Here is a 23171-nt window from a genome sequence, read left to right on the forward strand (position 1 = left end):
GGGGGGGGGGGGCCCCGAGTCACCTCAGGACCTGTTTAAAAGCTTCTTATCGGAGACCTGCACTCCCACCATTTAACTAAAAAGGGGAGTGATAGCCTTTCAACTCACAAGCCGCAGCTTTAATTAAAGCGGTTTGTAGGGGAGATCAAGTCCAGTGGTGTGTATGAGTTGCCCCGCAAAAAGAATCTAAATTACATCAAACAACAGAGCTCAGTCCGGAGTGATTTCCAAGTATATTACTAAAGAAAAAATCCCCATATTAATCTCCTAAACTCCAAACACACACTGAGTGTACCAAACGCTCAGCAACCAGAGACAAAATTGTCTAAAAGTTATACTTTAAAACGTTTAAATGAGGGGATTTAAAAAACGTGGATCTTCCTTAAAAATAATTACACAAGAGAGCTATGAGAATTGTAAACAGAGCTTATTTTAATAAACCACCCAATATATTATTAAATAATCACATGCTCTTGTATTTAGGGACTTCAATACAGCACAATTAACTATGGAGTAAAACAAAAGGATAATTTAAGACTGTGTTAAGGTGTTGTTCCAAAAAATACTCAATATGAAGGAATTAGACATTGGGGATTGCGGTGAGGGAGGAACAATATTGATGACAGATTTGATGACTTCCATATTTGTATTTTGGGTTTCTACAACCTGTTAACATGCTTCTGATGTTTTTAAAAAAAATTGTTATTCTCATAGTCTGTCTGAATATACCTCTATTTCCTTCCATTTTGAAACACATTGTTTTAACACCTGTCTCTTTAAACCCCCGTTGTTATTGGAGACACTGATGGAGGGCGGTATATTCTGATGAGCCTGCACGTGAAAAGATGACCTGCTGAAGACCGTGATTTCCGTCTGAGGCAGCCATGATGTGATTAAGCAAAAGCAAAGATTAGTCACAAAATGTCAACATTTTTTCTTTTCATGACCCCTTCAGATTTATCTTGTCACGGGGAGGAAGATAACTAAACTACCCTGTTTATAAGAAGTAAACATTTCCCCATCTCTACCATCCCCCAAAATGCTATACTCACAGTAATGTGGGTCTTTTAAAAGTACATTTTGGTGTATATACCTTTATTGAAGTAGGAGTTTAAATATAGGACTTTAATACTGTTGTACTGGAACTGGATATGTATACTCCCTATTATGTCAAATCATTAAGCATTTTAACATCCTATATTTTTCTAAGCTCGCTACTGGAACTATGAACTGCAGACTCTAAATCACTCTCTCCTAGCCCTCCGCAGTAACGTTTTGTTTTTGAGCCAATGCTAAACTTGATTTGTTGTCAGAGGGTGGTTGGCATGGGCATTTCCTCTCTCTCATTGAGGCTGCACTTTGTTGAACTTTTGCTAACTGGAAAAGGTTTTCGTGTTCAATTTGCTTTACAGCTTTGATGAAATGTTATTGCTTCCTAACAAACGTTGGGCTGCAATATAGGACAGGGATAAAGCTTTACTTAGCTGCCCAAATTTTAATACACGACAGGAGTAACAATAATTCATAAAAAGACCATATTAGCTCATTCAGTGACTGGCAATTTAAATACCAAAACAATTTGCGCTAGGCATCAGGGAAGAAAATGTAATCATAAACATTACTACGCAGTGTGAGAAACACTGAGAAACTCTTTCAAACTTCAGGTAAAGGCCTGATAAAAGATCAAAGTCTGCACAAAACAAATGAAATAAAGATCATATTTTCTTTAAAGGAAGAAAGAGGAAGCAGTATTTGTAGCCAAAATGGTTTATTTTCCTTTTAGTTTCCATCAATATTCTTTTTTTGTCTTTACATAAAGCTTGTCACAAGGGAATACATACATTCATTAGGCAGGTCAAGAAAGATACAAATAAGAGCTAGCTGGCACCCGATTCTGCTTAACAATCAGAAAAAAACAAGGCAACTGCTTTTAAGAGCAGCCTATAGTCCTACCTTAACTGGCTCTAGCATTGATGAACAGAAAAACAAAAGAAAGGTAAAACGATGACGGACAGAACTTGGTTGCCATTTAAACTTTAATAATGGATAAGCAACAGATGAGTGAGCAAGGGAGTATTTACTAGTGTTTGGATCTTGCTAAAAAGCAGTGTTACACACAAAGCGTTGCTACTCTACTTTTTCTCACTGAATTCTCAATGACAGAAACCCTGTATTGAAGGAGGTGAAAGATGTGTGAAGGAAAAGAGAGATGCTGTGCAGGTCATCGGTTGTAGAAAAGAAACTTTAGTTAAAAAAAAAGACTGACATGTTATTGTGAAAAATTATAATTGATTGCCAACCATCACTTCTGCTGCAATCTGGCAGCTTTAAACTTGGACACCCTCTTTGGAGCCTCCTGTGGGGGGGCTACTTCAGACGCCACCTCCTCCTGCTTCCTCTCCATGATGGTGGGCAGAGCTGGTGGAGCGAGGGTCAGGTGAGGAACAGCAGTAGGCATCGGGTCCTTTTCCACCACTGTACCTGAAAAGGCCTGGAGGAGAGAGAGAGAATGATTGTGGTAAAAGCTGGTGTGAAGGTAGACTTAGATAGAGGTACTTTATTGATCCCAATTTGGGAAATGTTTGCGTTGCAGCAGCATAAAAAACAACAAAACAAGGCATTGCACAACATAACATTTTCCTGCATGAAGTTAAAAAATTGACAAGATGTTATAGATTTTTTTCGGTTGTGTGAAATCTTGAAATCAGGGCAACGGTGCTTTTCATTGGTCAGCAAGTAACTCCTTTGCGAATGCTGTCAGCATTTTTTATACATTTTTAAGCCATATTGTTCCAATTTTCTTTTAGATGTCTCATGCTACCTGGATGACTATTTATTCAACCAGATTAAGGATTTTAGTTCTTGGATGCCCGGATCTTAAATTATCAAAGAAACAAGCTGAGCAAACATAAGCAGCATGTGCTCACTGAACAGCCTTGGAGGAACACCATTTCTTTTTTTTCTTTTTTTTTTTAAATGTGAACTTGCTTTATTCAATGCTTTTAGTGTTTTTTTTAATCGCCAGGTCTGCTTGTTTTGGAGAGGAAGAGGCTTCTGTTGATAACGTGGGTCTCGTTAAATAACTACTGAACTTCTGGATCTTAAATCATCAAAGAAAAGGCAGAGCAAACGTAAGGGGCAGCTCGCAGCCCCTACAGGAAAATCTTCGTCCAGCGTTGGTAATAAATACAACAGCTCTTCTGATTCCACACTACTTCACGACTTCCCCAACTCCCTCTTTAGTTGTTTTGCTTGGGATCCCCAGCGGCAGATAATACGTTTACACATTGTGCGTTTACCGTGGTAACACGTTAATGATGGTTGGAGTTTCAGGCTCACAAAATGCTTCCTACTGTTTTCATGCTGTGATTTCTTCCTCATATCGTCTCGTGTGACTAACATTTAATATCTGTTTGACCGAATGCAGCCCCCGTTTCAACTTAAAGAGGCTTCTGTGGGGTTTTGTTATATCCTCATTAAGGGATTTGAGGCTCAGAGGAGCAATTTAACAACAGTTTCATAACCTAGCCATATTGCAGATCCCTCCACACTGTAACTGAGATTAAAGACATTACACTGAGCAGATCTAAGCAGTAGTGGAACTAAAACTAAAAAACATGTGTATTGCTTACCTCAAACCGACTGGCGGGGTGCAGTGGGACGGCGGTGGGACTGTCCTCCTCCGTGAGGCCGTCGCTGGTGTCGCTGTGCGTCGTGTCGTCGTGGCTGAAGCTTCGACCAATCATACGGCGCTCATCAAAGTCTGCCGCGCTGCTCTCGCTCGTGTCGCTGCACACGCTGTTCTCTCGGCTGCGGGACTTCAGGATGGACTTTCTGGGGATGGGTTCCCCGTTCTTCACGTCCACAAACAACCTGACAAAGACAGCAGACCCGTTTCACCAATCAGAGGATAGGAGCCTCATTTAGCAGAGCAAATGACTGTTTTTTTATTCCTACATTTAATTGTTCATTTACCTGTAAATGTCAACTGGGGTTGTGATTTTGTGAAGTTCGTGATGTCCATTGTTGAGGCAGTTTTTCTTTTTCTTCTTAGAATGCTGCTCTTTCCTCTCGCTGAACTTCAACATGGTGTTCTTTCCTGTGTTTATCCTCACCTGAAGCAAAATACGGAGACAGGGTTGAGAGAAAGTCGCAAACACGGAAATAAGCAGTAAAATTAAAAGTAATGAAGATAAAACAAGTTCTTGCTATCAGTGATTTATCACTCTGACCTTCTTAGGTTCCATTGTGTGAGAGAAAAGGATGGTAGGCAAACCGTGGCCTTCCTCTTCCTCGTCGTCTTCCTCTGCTATGCTGTCTTTGCACGGCGGCTTTTTACTGTGAGGCGCGGAGGTCCAGCTTGGCTTCACACTTTGTCCGTTTACTGGAGGTGCTGCATCTGCCTCCTTCTCCTCTTCAGAGGAGGAGGATTCCTCACCATTCATGTCACCATTCATGTCCGCATTATCAGATAATCTGAAGAAAAACACATTTCAATGAGACCTTTTTTATTCTGCCTAAGGTAACAATTATTAAGGTTATTAGGAGAACACCCCTGTGTGTTTTTCTACCTGTCCTGATCATCTTGTTGCTGCTCCAGTTTCTCCAGTTCATCCAACCTAGCCCACAACTCCTCCTCAGTGATGGTGCCTATTCTTCTCTCTGTATCTCCGCCCTCCACTTTAATCTCCTCTTCTTCTTTTAGATCCAAAATGGCATCCAATTTGGGCTTAGAATTAGGTATGTGTGCTATCCTTTTCCTTCCTGTTAAAGCAAGATGGAAAATAAATTCATTAGCTTTGTTTTGCTTAATCCTAATACGAGTTTGTTGTAAAATTAAACTCTCGTTACTTTCTTTCACAAGGCAACATAGATAAGTAAAATGGAGACAGAAGAAAGGCAGACAAAGATACCTTTGGTGACAGCAGCTTCGATGTTTCTGGAGTCTTCTCTAATGTCAATATAGTCCCCTTTCCCCTAAAAAACAAGCAAAGTCAATATACCTTTTAAGTGATAGGTAATATCTCATCTGTGAGAAGACTTGCAGTAACGCAACATACAGACGAGATGTTTTCCAAATCCTTGGTGAGCCCGACTCTGGCTTCAAAGTTTTTCATCGTCTTTGAAAGATCGTCCATTTCACTCTTCACATCTGCAGAATAAAAAAAGGGTACATTATCATTCAACATTAAGAAAGTTGGAAGCATTCTGACAAAACACAATGTGCAAAAAGACTGGCTGCAGGCTAATGGAGATTTAAATTAAACATTTAATGGCAACCAGCGGCGAAAGAGTTAAAATACTAAACAAGTTGAGGGGGAAAAAAATTGGAAAATGATGACACAAACAGTTCATAATATCTTCTGCCCTGAATACTACTCCGGATCATTAAATCTTGACAACAATTAAGCCCTTTTACTAATAGCAGCAGAGGGCCCTTGTTTCCATGGAGATTGGGAGCCCCTCCAGTCAGTGCATCAACTGGAAGTGAGGAAAGGTCAAACACAGAAGGCCTGACAACTCAGCCGCTGTTTGACACATTTCAGCCAGCTATGTTTGTATTACAGCACTTAGCTCTGCAATAGTGGGGTGGGCCGGGTCAGCAGATAGGAGGGGGGGNGGGGGGGAGGGGGGCTGTGGCAGCGTGTTTCTGCTTCACTAAACAGCCTAATAATGTTCACATCAGAGATCGTTACTTGGGCCCATTTCGCTTGATATGAGATTTTTTCAGACCTAGAACGAGCGGCGGGGAAAAAATGCAAGACAAAACACGGTCGTGCATAACCCATGATGGTATAAACACATTTCTTCTCTTCAAAAAGACTTCTCGCACTCGATCAAACAATAATCTTGCATTGACAGGATGGGATTTGACAACAGGAGAGGAACAAAAAGTGTGAATTGACAGAGAAAGATTAACAAAAAAAGCAGGGACAGCGGTGACATGAAACAAGAGCAGCACAGCGCATGAGTGCTGTAGATGTGCTGTGCAGCGTGCAACCCTTTAACCAAATGTGAAATTAAGTACCCGGCATATGACAAAAATCATGCATGCTTCAAGATATCTATGCAATTATGGGAAGCAGCATTACAGTTCACCAAACAGATCCTTAAAATAGACTCAATTTGACAAGTTGTTCCCAAAGTCTTGTGGCAAATAATGGCTCCTCTAAAAGTATGTATATCACTTCAGTGATTCTTCAGTGGAGCTTGGTGCAGCAACACCCTCTGCTGGAGGAAGAAGAGCAGTGCTGAGCCGTTACTTTGAGAGTAAACAGTGTCTTTTCAAAAACAGACTCACATTTCATCCTGTGATCCACAATTTTCTGAGCCTGCTTGGTGGAGCACTTGGCGAACCAGTTGTCGCCGAGCAACGCTGTGACCTCGTTGGTGTGCACCAGCTTCCCCGGCATGAAGGCCAGAGGGCCAAAGGGCACCTGTTTATAGCACATGGGGTGGAACAACAGCAACAGAAACAATGAGCAGGAGTCATGATGTGGACGTGAGGATAGGAGTGAAGAAGAAATAAAAATGCCGCAAAAATATGCATATTGAGGCTCAGTTTCTGCAAAACTAAAACACAGCTCATGAAGCTGCTAAATGCAAAACTTGACATTTACAAAAGACACACAAGTTGTCTAACTGTGTGTGTTTCTCATGTGTATTTGCAACAAGGTCAGCACTCACCGTGATGTCATAAGAAAGCTGATCTGGAAGAGTTTTAAGCCGGTCATTCAGCGCTTCATAGTCACCCGACACCTTCTTCCTGCAGAAGCACAGATTCACAATGTTAGGCAAACCACTATTCAAATAAACATTTTTTTGTTTATTTATTTGAAGTCACAGATGTTCTCTGAGCCATTGTTATCCAATTTGGTTTGTTGGACTTATTTTTGAAGGTTAAACAATTGTAAGAACAATGGGAAGTAAAAAATAGCAATTAGGAAGTGCCCGTTTCCCCCTTCAGAGGGGGGCGTTAGAGAAACTAAAGTCGCCTCAAGATGTCCCTGGTATACATGGATTTTATTTATTTTTAGAGAAAATCATGATGATAATACTATGCTATACAACACACTGTCTTGCTGCAGGTAAAAAAAAAACATAGCTATGTACAGTTACTCTTAAAAAAATCTTTTACGATTAAAACCTTTTTTTGAGGCGCCCTACTTTCTCCAATTTCATGCCTGCAGGTGCAATTACAACATTCATATTGAAACAAGCGAGAACTAGTTTGTGATGTTTTATTGCTCTTTCAAACTTAAAATATCTGTACTCAGTTTACTTGTAAAGAGGGCCTTGCACATGACTGAAGTGCTTTCAGTTAATCAGCCTTTGTTCAGATGTAATGATCGGCAGAACCAGGCTGTTCATTCAGTGCACCAATAAGAATGGTACATTTATTTTGGTCTGTCAACAACGCAAAAAGGAGAGTCACAGAGAAGTCAAGTATGCACACGCCCCCAGACTCACCATCAGCCCAACACATTGGAATACTGCGTTTGAGGTCCAAATACTTATTTTAGTCAAAACTGCAGTAGCCTTTACAAGGTTGCATACTGTATTGTAACGTGTAGTATGCCAGTAATTGAGATATAGTACTCAGTCCTTACATGGGGACTTGAACTTTGACCTTTTCTGCTCATCTGCTGTGCAGAGTTACAGTAAATAACACTACCGCAGACCACTGCTTGCATCAATACAAATACATTTGACTGTAATATAGTTACACTATAGTAGAGCTCCTACATGAGTTATGGTCCACTCACACAGGTGTTTCCACTTTGTATTTCCTCTACTTGTTGTTCAAATCTACTACACTCTTGTGTGAGCTTTGTTGCATCTGTTTGAGTGAATCATTCAAACGGACCAGTGGAAATAATAAAGTTAATGATGGCTTAATTCCATTTATCTGTTTTCAAGATCCTGGTGTTCTGCAATATGGCTCAATGTCAAGGATCACCGGGACACTTAAATACAACAGAGCCTTGTTCTCTTCCACAAATGTGGAAAACTGTCTTTGGCACATCTGGATTAGGCAATCAGACTAAATACCACTGTGCAGTGTGCAGGGCCTAAAGGTTGATTGTGTTCTAACAATGCTTCTCCTTCCAACTACAAGTGTGCTCGGGATTAAGGATGAACGGGCTAATTATGGCATGCTTGAAACAAATGCCACTGATTGGTCAGGGAGTGTCTCATTTGTAGATTTAGACCACCGCCAGCACTCTAAATACAGAGCATCAATATTGCAAATAATCAATTCTTGATTATTTGGGAAAGAAAAAAACCTCAAGGCTATTATTAGAAAAAAAATTAGGCAGCTCTAAATGGATCTTTAAAAATTATGATTCGATTAAATACAAACTTCCCTGAAAAGAAGAAGGCGGATGATGTTGAGCAGAACATTTAAAAAATAATCCTCATGAATGTGTTTTATTTTCACAGATATGTTTATATTTTGTTATTTATCTCTTTAAGGAACTGTATATTGAACATATGCTTTTTGCTACTTTGTTTATCATCAATATTTTTAACAGTGTATTACAAAGACAAAAAAAAAAGTATAGAAAGATATCACTATGCAACTTTTGACAAAGTACATGTGATCTTCTTCAAACTTACCAGTGCTGAATCCGACTTTCACAGTCTTTCACCACCTGTTTTAGACAGATAACTTTAATGAAAATTAAGTTGTCCAAAATCGATGGAATTTACATAGTTTTAAGTCAAGGATTGAATAGCCATAACATGTTCTGGTATAATGGCAAATATAATAATTGCAACATGCAAATTGCAAACATACAACTTGTGATTATATAAGTTAAAGAAACATCACACACAGGGAAATGGAAAAAATACCCAACCAGGAAGCAGGAGAGGAAGACACACACAGCGGTCAAAACTGCATTCAAATGGAATTACACAAACATTCCTTCAATGGGATATATGGTGACAAATACAGTTCATGTTAACAAAACATTTCTAAAGTTTTGCTTGCAGGACTTTCTTAGTGTTGACTTTATACAGATTCGTATCTAACAAATCGAAACTTAAAAAGCTCCCATTGTTTTTAAAACTGTCACGTGCGTTACTTAGTTAACCGTTAGCTAGCAGTTGTCAACAGTTCATAAACACAATACAAGTCAGTTTCACAAAGTGTGAACGCTAACCACTAGCAGTACAAACACAGAGGCACAGAAAAGGACACTAAACACACCCCCTCCTGTAGGCACCATTTTCAACAAGACCTTGTACATGTGTGTGGCTGCCAGAGAGGAAGCTTCTCGAACATGCAGACATTTAACTTACAACTAACTAATTCTACATAAACATTTGTGCAATTAGTGCATAAAGGTCTGTATTTCATTTTAAAATGCACTAAAGTAGATTTACTGGTAGTTCAAAGACCCTTGCTGAACCACCGCGTGGCCAGCAGCACACTATGGTTGGGCTAACGTTAAACGTTATTAGCTAAATGTTTCATGTCAACTGGTTAAATTACCTTCTCTTGTTCCTCTCGGAGCCTGGCAACTCCTCCGAGATGCTCATTGCTCATTTTACCTTTTTCCGCCATTGTTAACCCAGGTGCACAAAAGGAAATTGTGCTAATTGAAACCCCAAAACAAAGCTCAGGGGTTGTTGTGAGTCCTAAAGAAGTGTTTATGAATGCAGCCGCAGCGATTCCTGAGACCCGTTCTGGCCGTAGTCATCAATGGGGCAGTGATAAAGATCCGCACATTCGGAAGTGATACCATTTCACACTCTCATTTCAAGATTTCTGCATGATCTCCAAAAATATCCACGGTGTTAATCCAAAAGAACAGCAAATATTCCTCGTCACTCTCGCTGCGACGTGCACCTCGGTCCGATGTCAACACAGCATAAATAACAAGGGAACTTCCGCTCATGATTTTCAAAATAAAAGCTATCGTTGGTACGTCGCTTCTCAGTGAGGCTATAAATAAAGAAAAAAAAGAGTTTATCCTTAATGTTATTTAATTAGTATCTAACAACACATTTCGTTAAAAAAATATTCCATCCATATTCCAAGAAAATAAGTAAATTACCACATAACACTGTGTCTGTGGCAAACAGTTTGCTCTGGCTGGGATTATAAAGCCCTTGGGGTCTGAGGGCAGTTGGAAAACAATACTTTAGTTAGTACTGTCATCAATTATTGAAAATAAAAAGAGTTAACCCTGTTATTAAATAAGTAAACTAACAAAAATAAATCTTAAGTAAACTTAAGTAGAAGTTTGCAAATATTGGCATCAAATACTGAAAAAGCCATCATTAAAATGTGTTATTGTTTAGTGTTATCATAGCAAATGTTCTATATTTATAAGTTGATTTTTATCCTGCTAAACCTGTAGGCTAGGTTTAAATAAACAAAGAGGTACAAAAAGTAAATTTCTGAAACTTAGTTGAGAAGAAGTATGGAGTGGCATAACATGGAGACATTCACGTAAAGCCCCCTTCCCAGTCCACTCCAGTGAAGTCCCCCACCATGCTTTTATTTTGAAGAGACACCAATGCATTTCCCGTATTCAGTTATATAAAGCTATCTTGACGCAGCTGATCCTCTGTGTCCCCCAATGTACTCTGAGTAAAATGGATGTTTGCACAAATGTAAACAGTCGCCTTACAGTAGCCAGCCAAGATCCTCCTGCAAGCCAAACACACAGTAACAAAATAACCAGCACCACCACTGTCAGAGATGTTTTTGTCTCAAAATTAGCACTGGGTTACCTCTTCATGTAAAAAGGCTTGAAGCTGCACATATATAGTAGTTCAACATCCTATTTTAACCACAAACATGTTCACATATAAGCCAACAAAGCAATCATTAGATATTAAAGTTGGCTTTGTCAGGTCAGTTCTGATAAACAAGTTTGGTTTCAGATATTTTATATAATCAACCTATGGTTCCAGCCCCCTTGTTGTTAGACGCTCATTGGCTGTTCTTGTTGCCTTCAATTGCTGTCGGAAATATGATTTGTAAAGGGGAGCAAATGCAAATAATGGACTACGAAACAAGAATAAAAAATCCTGTAAAAAAAAGATCAACTACCCTATTATGATGGGTATGGTAGCCAGAGATCCTTTTATTTGTAAAGGTACTGGTACACCATTTACAAATGTGTTTTGTAAGGTTTGGATTAGGCAGGTCTTCGTTTGTTAATTGTTGAACTAATTAATTAGCCCACAAATGAGTTTAGATTCATCTGAAATATCCGGAAAGTGCATTTGTATAATTATTTAAGTTGATATTAACTTAATAAATACAAAACCCAAACACCTTAATTCATATTTATTAAACATTGTTTAAGGAATTCCTCTTTTACTCATTCTTAATTTAGCCTACCCTAGAAAACAAACACCTACAGTATAGAAGCCAGGTAAGTATGTTTATTAGGGGGAACACCTTCAACATTCAAATACATTTAATGTATTGCTGCTACAATATTATTTAATGTATCCTCTGATCAATGTTATGGAAGTCCATTTGTGCATCTGGGAGGAAACAAATATCCTGTAAGTCATTATTATCTCATTATTCATAGTTTTGCAGCTATTGGTTGTTTATCAACCAGAAAGGAAGCAATTCAGGATTGTAGGAGTGTCCCTGAACGCACCATTATTGTGTTCCCATCAGGCATTGCGGTCAGTCATACAAGCCCAGAAATCAAGAGTAACCGTCTGACCAGTACATATCATAACAACATTATAGAAATAAGAAGACTGACAAAACATATTGATGAGGATTTCCTAACACTGCAAGGTATGTAGATATTAAATAAAATGACTGTGGTTACTCCGTGAGGTCTAATGCTATAGATGTCACATTGTGAAACCTGTACCTTTGCCTTATGATCCTTTCTGATGCAATCACATCCCACTGCTTCACTGGTGTACACAGGATTGCCTTTGAAACTAACTTTAGGGCAACACTATTAAATACATTTAAGACCATGTTATGCTATTTTTAAATTGATTAATTAAGTCAGTGTTTTTTAAGTTAAGTTAAATAGCCAACTACAAATACTTTAAATGGTCAGTTTTATCCAGATTTCTTCTTCTTCGCTGATTGTTAAGTCTTTTACAATTATAAAATATGTCTTGTCTCACTAAATTCTTCTGATCCACAGTATGTGTCATCGAATTAATGATGTCATGAAGCTGTGTTGTGAGTTATCTGCCCATCAGCAAATCCAGACCACAGTGAAAGGCTCGGGAAAGGGAGCCGCAGCAGCAGGGGGGCTCGCCTTTGCTGGAGGCCTGGTTGGGGGTCCCCTTGGTATTGCAGTCGGTGAGTGGAAAAAAATTAAACTGCTCTTCTTACTTTAAATATATGTACAGGCGGTACTTCACAAGTTTGAATCCCTCTTCCTCATGCAGGCGGTGCTGTTGGGGGCCTCCTGGGCTGCTGGCTGACCAGTGGACAATTCAAACCTCTGCCTCAGATCATCATGGAGCTCAGCCCCCAGCAGCAGCAGAAGCTTTATGAGGGTCTCATGGCGGTCCTGGGGGACATTCAGTGGACAGATGTGCTTCAGTTAACTACTCTAGTGATGGGGAACGCCGCCCTGAAGCAGCAGGCTACAGCCGCCCTCCTCGGGTACATCACCAAGGAGCTCCAGGCGGAGGTGCACTATGTGGATTAGAGTCTGTGGAGTCAGGGGCGCAGAAGGATGGAGCCTTTGAAAAGAATGTGAACTTTTGTTTTGAGAAACTCTTTACTTAAAGTGGACCTTTCATGCTATATTTGAATAATATATTGTAAAGGGCCATACCTATATAAAACATGTCTGTGAAGTCTTTTTTTCAAAATACCAAACAGATATGCAGTTTAGCCATGCCTCATTTCGCTCTATTTGCTGTACTCCATCCCTGTTTTTGCAAGGGCTGATTCTGTGGCAGATGAGCTGCAGCTGACCACGCCCCCCTGCAAAGGAGCAAAGGAGGGGGGCGAGACACGAGCGTCAGTCATGTTACCATGCTGTTACCATGCTGTTACCATGCCACAGCAACCCCCCATTCCCCTGATAGGTGGAGAGTTGCCCATATAGGCAGAGCTCTTTGTTTCTGACGTCAGAGATATTTCAAATCTGAATCAGTTTGTATCAGATCCGTTGCAGCCCCGTTTTTAGAGATTTGGGTATGGAGGAAAAGAGAGAGGGTTGTGTTTTCCGACACTTGGTGATCTCCCTGACACACCGGGGACACATATTCATGTATAAAAGATGTACACAAGTGCATTTTGCATAATAAGTCCCCTTTAATGTAAACTATGATATTTTAAAAGTGTACAGCCACCATCACACTCCTGGATACACTATGGGTTTTGCAAATAATTGTGGAAAAGCCGTGACACACATCAGTTTAAGGTACTATTTATTAATAAGCATTAAATGGCACTGACGTTCATGGTTAGGCTACACTGACTTCAATTTATAAACACTGGTGATTATGCAATGAATGACCGCCAAATGTACAATGTGAAATATTTTTGATTTGCTGGCCATTTATTGGCTTTATGACTGGGAGTTCACCATTATCTGTGCACCTTATATCGTATTTAAATTATTTCATCAATTAAAACAAAAGGTTTGTGTTTTTTCACTGACTTATAAAGTTTTATACATCACACTTTATTGGCCAGGATTAAAACCATCTGTGACTCGTGTCAAAAAATAGGGCTTTTTTTTGTGTGTGACAGTTTACATTATTTGCTGCTGCTTTTAGTGGTATGAAAATGTGATCATGTTTGACAGAAAGTCGCTTAAAGGAAAAACAGGGTCCTAAGAACAAGTCGTCTACACATTCTTTAAAGTTAGATAACATAACCCTGGTCAAAACACTCCTGCAAAGAAACAACCTTTGGATCTCAGTACAAACTCCTCTTCTGTTTACACCTTATTGTTACTTGTTGAAATTGCCAGAGGCTTTTCATGATAATCCTTTCATCTCATCCCCCTTATTTTGCTCTTTGGGGTACCCAGAGGCCTGTACTACGAAGCTGGTTCAACCTAACCTGGATATGTTTAAGTTAGCCGGTTGGCCTAATCCAAAACATACGCGCTCTCGCTAAACGGTACTACGACATGGGTTATCAAGTGGATCACCTAAGTGTTAGCACCTAACTAGATGGGACACGGCTGGCTTGAGTGATCCACTTGATAACCCGCGTCGTAGTACCGTTTAGCGAGAGCGCGTATGTTTTGGATTAGGCCAACCGTTTAACTCAAACATATCCAGGTTAGGTTGAACCAGCTTCGTAGCACAGGCCTCTGGTCTCTTTTAGTTCATGTGTGTATAAATACTGACAACTCAGCTTTATGTAGCTATGAAACTAGCCCCAACCACCACATGAAAAAATGAAGGAAAAGGAAAAGCTACCCTCTTATCTATAGCCAATTCAAAAAAAGTTATTATTCATTTTATTTTCTCTGATATTTATTTTAGAACTTGACTTTTTCCACAGAGCTTTCTGTAACTGTCACTTTTTGTGTTGAATAATTGTATTGGCTAAATATTAAATGCAGTTTGAATTGAAGTGAATTGATCTTGATGTAAAAAAGTGATCAAGCTAAAGGATGCAGAAAAAACTCACTTTTTACATAACATACGCAAGAACTCAATCATAGAGTTTGGAAATATGTCTTTATTAGCAAATACATATTATTTCACCCCTACCTCTTAAAAGCATCAAAAAATACATATTACAGAGAGGAACTCGGACAGAGCTCCAGTATTTATCCCACCACCACTGTGTCCTCATCAGGGAATTCATAGTAGGGAACTTCCAGGTTAAGAGGAGCGGGTCCCTTTCTTATTCTTCCTGAAGCATCGTAGTGGGAGCCATGGCAAGGACAGTAGTAGCCTCCGTAGTCTCCTGCATTGGCGATGGGCACACAGCCCAGATGCGTGCACACCCCGAGGACGATGACCCATTTGGGGTTCTGCACTCTCTCCTTGTCGTGCTGGGGGTCACGCAGCTCTGCGATGTTCACAGCCTCCTCTGCGGCGATTTCCTTCTCTGTGCGGTGACGGACAAACAGGGGCTTTCCTCTCCACTTGAAGGTCACGTTCTTGCCTTCGGGGATGTCACCGAGCTTAACCTCAATCTGGGACAAGGCCAGGACATCTGCTGATGCACTCATCGAGGAGACGAACTGGCTGACCACCGTCTTGGCGGCATACACGCCAACGACGGTGGTTGCTCCGGTGACAAGGTAAGAGAAGGTCCTTCTTCCCTCACTGCTCCCCTGGGAGGATTTGTTGGGGTCGGTAACCTCTGGGCGGCGGTAGTCCGTGAAGTCAGGAATCTTGATATCTGTGTGGGAGAGGCGGACCCCTCCTGGAGCTGAAAATGAGACATAAAAAGCAGTGTTTAAAGATATGAGCAGCATATTGGCAAATTGATTCAGTATCTAACAAAATAATAAAAGAAATTAAAAAAACACAATCATTTCTGGTGCATTCATGTGACAGGGACATTTTATTATCCATCTTAACTTTTATCATGGTGATAACTTCCTACTTTTGATTAAATTGATACAGATGTAATTATTGTATCCATAAACATTAGTCATTATTGATTATAGAAACGATATAAAAGTTTACATACAAATTTGTATGTTTTCCTCATGTATATTAGATAACAACCTCACAATATAGCTGCTAAAAATATTTGCCTGTTTTTTCTGTTGATCACATAACCTTGTTATAACAGACAATATGAATAATAGCAATAATTTGAGTTATCTTAAGGTAAACAAACCTGGGCTTCTTCTTTTGTACAATCAACAGTAATACGTGTATTATTATACCTTAGCAGGCATGTTAGGCAACACTTTTTAAACCATGGTTACATAGCCCAACTTTGATAGTTGCATAACACAAATCAAAACAACATCAGACATGTAAACGCAGAAACTGGACCACAGTAATGTGTTTTGAGGTGCTTACATATCACAAGTGTATACCTCAGACTTCTTATCTATTGTTGACCCCCGGCATGGTTTCATATGTCAGTTATGACACCGGCTATTTCAAGCTAACCACTGCAAGTTTGTATGTACATAGTAGTGTTAGTTGCACACAAAATGACAAACAATTTAAACGTTGTCTATCATGAATATATTAACAAATCATTTTTAAAACATTGTGTATGTTAAGGTAGCGTTACAGCAAGCAGCTCAATATCACTTTCACTGTTAGCAGACACACACGTCCTTCTCTTGGCCTTACCAGCAGCAGGCACCAAAGTCTTTACTCCCGGGGACAACAGGCTTGTAACTGTTTGTTTTGTCGCCTGCATGTACGGGGTAATAGCCCCGGAACGGGCAGCTATGGACATCATCTTTACCCAAAAAATATACCTCCAAACCGGCGCGGGGGACACGACCTTGTGTGTAGAAATCTTTACGTGCACCTCCCTGATCTGCTTTACCAGAAACCCGCTCCGCCTATACAAGGTTCCGCAGTACGTACGGTCTGACCGAAGCGTGCCTTTCGTTTTTCTCGGGTTATGACATTGTTTTATGGGTTTTCTTTCATAGTTAAATTACAATTGATATATATTCTGTGTTAAAATGTTGTAATTATTTAATTTAAAGCAGTAGAAACTGTTCATCAATATAAATAACGGCTTATTTTAGCACAGGCATTTTCTAAGTCAGCTGTACTCAGAGGTCCTTGTGATGTAAACAAGGGTCCTCTCACAAAATATGGAGAGTAGCTACACAATGGTAACCTGAGACAAATAAAAAAAGAAAAGAAAAATGAAAATACCAAAAAGAAAACTTTTTCTACTAATCATTTTTGCGTATGTGGCATTTTCACTGTATGCTGCATACAATGTCTTCTTCAGCACTAAAGTAATCTCCCGTGTTCACCGGGTGGTGAAGAAAGAGACAGTCTCGGGTAAATTCACGTTAGCTAGCGCAGCCGTCACCTAGCCCCGATTTCAAATAAGCGGCCAGCATTTTTCACAATGAAACTCGTTTCTATTTTATTTTGGAAATGGAAAATGAGTGCCCATACAGTAAATGGAAACTGTTTGTTGTATTTGCAGGTGGTGTCAAAGATGGCGGTGGAGCTCCATTTCTAGCGCGTGATTGGAATCCGTGGGAGGACGAACAGGTGGACTACAACTCTGCTCTGACCAAGAAGAGGGAGGCCTTCAAAAAACACCTGGCCCGCATTGACAAGAACAAAGCCACAAGATACAGGGTACAAATCTGGGGCAAAGCTGCTATAGGTAGGTCGTGGTATTATCAGATGTCATCAATCACAGCCGGAGGAGAAGATATGTGTTGGTGTAGTAGATCACTAGATAGATGCACTATGAATGTCGTTTTGCACTATGAATTTAGTTTTACTTTATTTTGAATTAGATCACATCTAAAAAAGTTTGTCATTCCTGTGATTGGTGATTTTATTTTTTATTTAGCTTTATATCAAGGTATGTTTTTATTATATAGAATGATACAGTGGCACAGAACTGTATTCTTCGCTGAAGATGGAGTGCGAGAAATACAGAACCTCTGCATACATCATTGAAATGTATTAAACTCATAGGTATATTTAGTGAATGTATGTATTAAATATCTGAAAATCTAAATGTTGTTATTATTACATCACAGTTGTAGGGGAATTGCAGAGGGCAGGAACACCTTTGATGACGAAGGCAACAATGTTTGTATTGAAAAGAACATTGTATTGTATTTTCATTTGTGGTTGTGCTTTAAACTAAATAAAATAGTTCTAAACAAATGTAGTTTCCTGAGGTCCAGAATGAAAAAAGGCAACTATCAGGCACATATCAGAGGAACAAACACCATATGCAACTATATCTCAAAAGTGTTTAGAAAAAGTTTCCAGCTCATAATACTTACTTGCAGTGGCGCTGCCAGGGTATGGCTGGGGTAGGCTACAGCCATACCAAGAAATGGCTTGGCCCCACCTTAGCCCCACCATGAAAAATTATGTTAAAGTAAGCAAATTAAAATAAATAATAAGCAAAAGGCTAAATGTTGAGAACACAGCTTGCAAAAATACACGGGTCGTGTCCACAGCACACAAACTGATCCTGCTGTATCAACAAGTATAAATAAAATATGTTTGAGACCATTTGGGGTTATGCTAGAAGAGGGGTGCAAGGAATAGTCAAAGTAGTGGGGGAGTTTTATACACAAAAGGTGTGGAAATTCTCTGGCATTATAATATCAGCATGGCCGCGGTCAGATCAAAAGGCCTCCGAATGCAATTTGAATAGACCTACAGCCAATCAGACCAACGAAACCTATGGTCTGCGTTTTGCATTTCTGATTGAGATCAATCGGAACGGCCATTCAGTATCCCCATTGGATCTTCAACGTGTACTATCATACGTCACGTTCAGTGATCCCTTTTTATTTACTACAAGAAAAATGTGCCGTTTTATTTCATACAGTTCCATTTTGATTGAGACAGGGAAATAATCTAAACCTCACTACTGTCAAGGTAGGAAATATAGCGTGTATCTAATTACAAATACTGACTTGAGCCCCACCACTGTATGGGTTAGTCCTACCATATATTACCCAACAAAAATACTGCTTACTTGAAACAACATTTTGGGAGTGATTGATAATGGTACCCTCCAATTTGCTGCTTGGCTCAATTGGCCTTAGTAGGTACTGTGTACTGTATACACCTGATAATACTATGTTCACACAAGATGTAGTTGTATATACAAACTACATGCATTTGATATGTAACCTGCTTTGGAAGCCTGATAGAGGTACAACATAATGGCACTGTACATGTTAACATTTGAATTCAAATTCCAATGTCCCATTCTTTTGTCCTCAGGCATTTATCTCTGGGAACATATTTTAGAGGGACCCCTCAACCCTACTGACAAGGTCGCACAATGGAGAGAGGGAGAGTTGCAGTCAGGAAAGATCGATTTCAGGTAACAGGAAAAATATTGCTTAAAAAATGCCATACGATAAAGTCTACTTGTTGGCATCTGTGAAAAACACCCCATCATATAATAACTACATAATAAAACAGCACCATCATTCTGACATATTCTCCTTCCCCTGTTGCTTTTCCATCTTTAGTTTCTACACTGGTCCTGCTGTGGTCCAGGGTCATGTCCCTCTGGACATGAACAGCCTGGTTCTGGTTCTGAATGGCCGCGAACCGCAGAAGGTGTCTTATTCCACGCGGTGGCTGGAGCATGTCCAAGCTCTGGTAAAGTCCCGAACAGTGTCACATGTCGCTGTGGTCCTGCTGGGCAATGAGCACTGCCACAACGACTTCATTGGCCCTTACTTAAAGAGGAACGGTGGCTTTGTGGACCTGCTGTTTGTAGTGTACGACAGCCCCTGGGTTAACGACAAGGATGTGTTCCAGTGGCCTCTGGGCGTCGCCACGTAGGTCACCTCTTAATAGTCCTACATGTTCAAGGCTACATATCAATAAAATGGTATGTTGTCTTTTTATTGAAAAAGGTTATCTAACTTTTTTTCTTTTCTCTTCGCAGGTACAGGCAGTTTCCTATGATCAGGCCAAATGCCCAACTGATTACCTCTAACAGGCCATACCTCTGTAATTTCTTGGGAACTGTTTACAAAAATTCCTCCAGGGAAACTCTCATGCAGGTGCTGAAAAAATCTGGTCTGGAAGAGGAATGCATCACCAATGCCAGGGAGAAGTAAGTCATTGCTCCGGACTAATCTTTAACATTGAACATTAAAAAGATCAGGCAGTTCAGGGAGAATCGAAGGAAGGCCGGCAGGCGGGCAGGCAGCTTTGCATGACATTCTTCTGGACGTGTTTCATTGTGGTGATAGTGAGGGTAGTCAACCCTTTTTTGGTCAGACAGTATTGACGGCCATCTTTGTGACATGTGTTGTTGTGCGAGACCAGAGATGTAGTTCATTGAGCGGTTTCACACAAAAAAAAAGTCTTACTTCACAGTTTTACGGCAAAACATTTTTTTTTTTACTTGCAAATTTATCTTTTAAATTGACAAACATCATATGTGTAATTCGTGGCACAATTCAAACGGGATTGAAAGATAATTTTTCTCTCGCCATTGACTTCAATACATAATTTTTCCGAAATAAGGTCCCATGGAGGTCCACCGGAAAGGGAGGGACTTCGCCTCTATTGATATCACATTCTATTAGTTCAAATTAGACATCAAAGAAGCTGACCAAGTTAGGCCTTTTATTGTTAAACTGATCTTTAAATGCACTACTTTTCATAAAAATAGGTAGGAGGATTTTGTCCACCATCACTTACATTGGAAATGTATTATATACTTTAACTAGCTCACTTTACCCCCTTTACCCACACCAGCACTGTGATTTTTCCCACACCTGTGGTACTTGAGATTATTTTTTCTTTAGTTATATTGTTGTTGCAGAATCATAATGTTATTGGTAGCTTCATGTTTATGCCTTAGGGCATTTCATACATTTTTCAACAAATAGTTGAGGTAATATGTATACTATATGAATCATCTCATTGGAACATTATTGCAGATTACTGATTATTAAATATATTCCTTTCCTCAGGTGGCTACCTCAGGAGACAGCAGACAGTCTGAGACAGTATCAGACCGCTCTGGTCCAGAGCGAGCTCACACTCTGCCCTGTCGGAATCAACTCAGAGTGCTACCGAATCTACGAGGCCTGCTCCTATGGCTCCGTGCCCGTGGTGGAGGATGTTCTGACACCTGGGAGCTGTGCTGCCGGGTCCAGCTCTCCTCTGCGACTGCTCAAAGCTGCAGGAGCCCCCTTCATCTTCATCAGTGACTGGAAAGAACTAGCTGCCATCTTAGAGAGGGAGCGGGGGATGAGCCAGGAGCAGAGGGTGGACCGCAGGAGGAGGCTGCTGGAGTGGTACGCCGGCTTTCGTCAGCAGATGAAGGAGAGGTTCACTGAGGTCCTAGAGGAGAATTTCTTCAAAAACGTCTGACTGTGGTGCTCAACTAAAAACTTTTCAAAAGATATACAGGGGTAGCCGTTTGACATTGGTTTAACTTATGTTGTGGTCTGTGGAGATATGTGACATACTACTGGCTTTGTGAACCTGATGATGATCCGTGGTATATTCCTGTCAGGGTTATTATAAAAAAACATTTATGTATATTGTAAAGCTGCCATTACTAGTTGGTAAAGGGCTCCATGACTTTGTTTGGGTTTATTTATCATCTTAATGTTTACAATGGAGGAATGTCCAGGCATTTAGAAACACTAAATCTTAAACTGCCTTTGCATTTTGTCCATATACCGTTTCAACCATGTTTTATATCTGTTTGTATGCATTTAATATTGTGATTTTTAAGAAACACTTAACATTTGGAGTAGAATGAAATGATTATGCCTTGTTTTTAGAGTTATTATTTTTGTAATGTGAGTAGGGCTGGGCGATTATTCAATATAATCATTTATCGTCTTTCAATAGAATCATGTTGTGATGAAATCCTTTATATCGTGTTGTATCAGATATTGTGATACGGAATTCCGTAATCTATATTGATAACAAGCACATACTAACTCAAAATGATCAGAAAATCTGATATGAAATATTTTGGCTGACATCCTTTGAAGATTGAGGATTTGTTTTTATGTTACACTTTACCACTCAGTTTAATGCGATTAACAAGCTGGACTCCAGATAAATCAAGCCATTGTCTTTATTTGAGTACCCTGAATGTGTGCCATGTATGTTTACATATTGGGTCTATAGGTGGAAATATATATTTTTATTATTTATTTAATTTGCCCTTGTGACCATTTTTTTTTTTTGTTGCACTAACTGTCTTAATTACATAAGGAACCACGTTTTATTTTATATAACTTCATTTATTTATTTATTGAATTACCAGAATACGTGTTATCATGTATATTGTTATCAGATATGAAATGACCCATATTGTGATGGAAGGTTTTTGCCATATCGTCCAGCCCTAATTGTGAGCGACTAAAATATGGATGTTGTTTGCTGTGGCATGTGACATCTTTCTGGTCAAAACATAACAAAATTATTTATTTTGTGTTCTATTTATTTAATTGGTGCAACGCATGGAATTTTTTAGACAGTGCAAGAAAATAAAAAATTGAGTGTTATCCAGAAGAGAAAGAAGTGGATGCGCTTGTCCAGTGCTTTTATTTCCCCTACAGATGGCACTGTGGGCCATTTTATTTTCAGAGGCTGCAATGATTTCAATTATAATATAGAGCAAAAGTATTTTGATATATATAAAAAAGGGGAACACTTGAGTAAACTACATCAACAGAGATCAAGAAATACAATGGCACACAAGCATGCTGCTATCTTCACAATTAAACTTAGACAATGTACTTACTATCTATTTGACTACTTGTTGTATTTTGCAACATTCAACAAATACATTCTCAACACTATAAATATATGCTTTATTACCTTCATTATCTACTTGAGTCTAATTATATATGAGGGAATGGAAGTAGCTTGGAAAACAGGCCCCCACTAGTATATATTAGAAAGCATTGATTTTTGTTTAGTTTTTTTAATATTCAATAAATAACTTCTTAACTAAAACACACATGTAAAACACATTAGCACCATAAACTACTTTAGATAACTCCTCTATGAGTGCATGGGTGTAGTTGGAAGTATGCACTGCAGCTGTGAGCCTACAAATAGCTGGGGGGAAAATAAAAGTCTGTATGGGATCTTATTTTGGATTTGTTTATTGCCAGGTACGTTTACACATACAAGGTATTTGCTTTGGTTAATGGTGGTGTAACCATAAACAATCTAAGAACATAAATTGTTAGTTGTCAGAGTAAATTAATGGGGTAAAGTTAATTTGAATTCCTTTACGTTATGAGTTCAGTTATGTTCCTCTTTAAAGTCCCACTAGATTACATTTGACAGCTGAGCACAGAAACAACAGAAAAATGGAACAATACAAACCAAATAAAAATCCTTAGTAAGGAGGATGTATATTTTTAGGGTTACATAGGATAAAGTGCTTCTATCCTAAATGTTAGCAGAAAGTGCATGGGTGCAAAGTAGCATTTACATTTTTGTTCAAATTAAACATTTATATGAATGTGAATTTAGTGAAAATGCATGGCTAATTGTTAAGAAATTAAACGTGTGTTATTTTATTAAAA

The 23171-nt window shown here is 39.3% G+C and overlaps 4 protein-coding genes across 4 annotated transcripts; 2 read left to right on the forward strand and 2 right to left on the reverse strand.

The window, feature by feature from the left end:
• Positions 1–1751: 1751 nt before the first annotated feature.
• uri1 (URI1 prefoldin like chaperone) lies at positions 1752–9893 on the reverse strand. Its single transcript, XM_010775599.1, has 11 exons — positions 9503–9893; positions 8623–8657; positions 6688–6766; positions 6302–6437; positions 5061–5152; positions 4914–4977; positions 4572–4764; positions 4233–4476; positions 3976–4115; positions 3633–3873; positions 1752–2491 (listed from the first exon to the last, which is right to left on the reverse strand). The coding sequence occupies exons 1-11, from the start codon at positions 9572–9574 to the stop codon at positions 2303–2305; spliced, it is 1485 nt and encodes a 494-aa protein (XP_010773901.1). The 5' UTR covers positions 9575–9893; the 3' UTR covers positions 1752–2302.
• Positions 9894–11659: 1766 nt separating this feature from the next.
• zgc:112052 (protein C19orf12 homolog) lies at positions 11660–12811 on the forward strand. Its single transcript, XM_010775600.1, has 3 exons — positions 11660–11782; positions 12150–12310; positions 12400–12811. The coding sequence occupies exons 2-3, from the start codon at positions 12151–12153 to the stop codon at positions 12663–12665; spliced, it is 426 nt and encodes a 141-aa protein (XP_010773902.1). The 5' UTR covers positions 11660–11782; position 12150; the 3' UTR covers positions 12666–12811.
• A 1834-nt stretch (positions 12812–14645) lies between these two features.
• LOC104949269 (cytochrome b-c1 complex subunit Rieske, mitochondrial) lies at positions 14646–16496 on the reverse strand. The gene is made up of 2 exons (XM_010775601.1): positions 16255–16496; positions 14646–15367 (listed from the first exon to the last, which is right to left on the reverse strand). The coding sequence occupies exons 1-2, from the start codon at positions 16364–16366 to the stop codon at positions 14757–14759; spliced, it is 723 nt and encodes a 240-aa protein (XP_010773903.1). The 5' UTR covers positions 16367–16496; the 3' UTR covers positions 14646–14756.
• Positions 16497–16714: 218 nt separating this feature from the next.
• On the forward strand, positions 16715–22426 carry rxylt1 (ribitol xylosyltransferase 1). The gene is made up of 6 exons (XM_010775602.1): positions 16715–16929; positions 17081–17266; positions 18862–18964; positions 19116–19430; positions 19541–19711; positions 20580–22426. The coding sequence occupies exons 1-6, from the start codon at positions 16788–16790 to the stop codon at positions 20980–20982; spliced, it is 1320 nt and encodes a 439-aa protein (XP_010773904.1). The 5' UTR covers positions 16715–16787; the 3' UTR covers positions 20983–22426.
• The last annotated feature ends 745 nt before the right edge of the window (positions 22427–23171 follow it).

Source organism: Notothenia coriiceps, unplaced genomic scaffold, assembly GCF_000735185.1.
Source record: "Notothenia coriiceps isolate Sejong01 unplaced genomic scaffold, NC01 NC01_scaffold00015822, whole genome shotgun sequence".
NCBI classification, from domain to species: Eukaryota; Metazoa; Chordata; class Actinopteri; order Perciformes; family Nototheniidae; genus Notothenia; species Notothenia coriiceps.

Excerpts from the sequence above, each read along its gene's own strand:
- uri1 (XM_010775599.1), bottom strand. The coding sequence starts at position 9,574 with ATGGCGGAAAAAGGTAAAATGAGCAATGAGCATCTCGGAGGAGTTGCC. Across the intron at positions 3,874-3,975 it reads ACCCCAGTTGACATTTACAG|GTTGTTTGTGGACGTGAAGA; the intron begins GTAAATGAACAA and ends TGTCTTTGTCAG. Across the intron at positions 2,492-3,632 it reads ACCCCGCCAGTCGGTTTGAG|GCCTTTTCAGGTACAGTGGT; the intron begins GTAAGCAATACA and ends TCTCTCCTCCAG.
- zgc:112052 (XM_010775600.1), top strand. The coding sequence starts at position 12,151 with ATGTGTCATCGAATTAATGATGTCATGAAGCTGTGTTGTGAGTTATCT. Across the intron at positions 12,311-12,399 it reads TCCCCTTGGTATTGCAGTCG|GCGGTGCTGTTGGGGGCCTC; the intron begins GTGAGTGGAAAA and ends TTCCTCATGCAG.
- LOC104949269 (XM_010775601.1), bottom strand. The coding sequence starts at position 16,366 with ATGATGTCCATAGCTGCCCGTTCCGGGGCTATTACCCCGTACATGCAG. Across the intron at positions 15,368-16,254 it reads GACTTTGGTGCCTGCTGCTG|CTCCAGGAGGGGTCCGCCTC; the intron begins GTAAGGCCAAGA and ends TCTCATTTTCAG.
- rxylt1 (XM_010775602.1), top strand. The coding sequence starts at position 16,788 with ATGAAAATACCAAAAAGAAAACTTTTTCTACTAATCATTTTTGCGTAT. Across the intron at positions 16,930-17,080 it reads GAAGAAAGAGACAGTCTCGG|GTGGTGTCAAAGATGGCGGT; the intron begins GTAAATTCACGT and ends TTGTATTTGCAG. Across the intron at positions 17,267-18,861 it reads CTGGGGCAAAGCTGCTATAG|GCATTTATCTCTGGGAACAT; the intron begins GTAGGTCGTGGT and ends TTTTGTCCTCAG.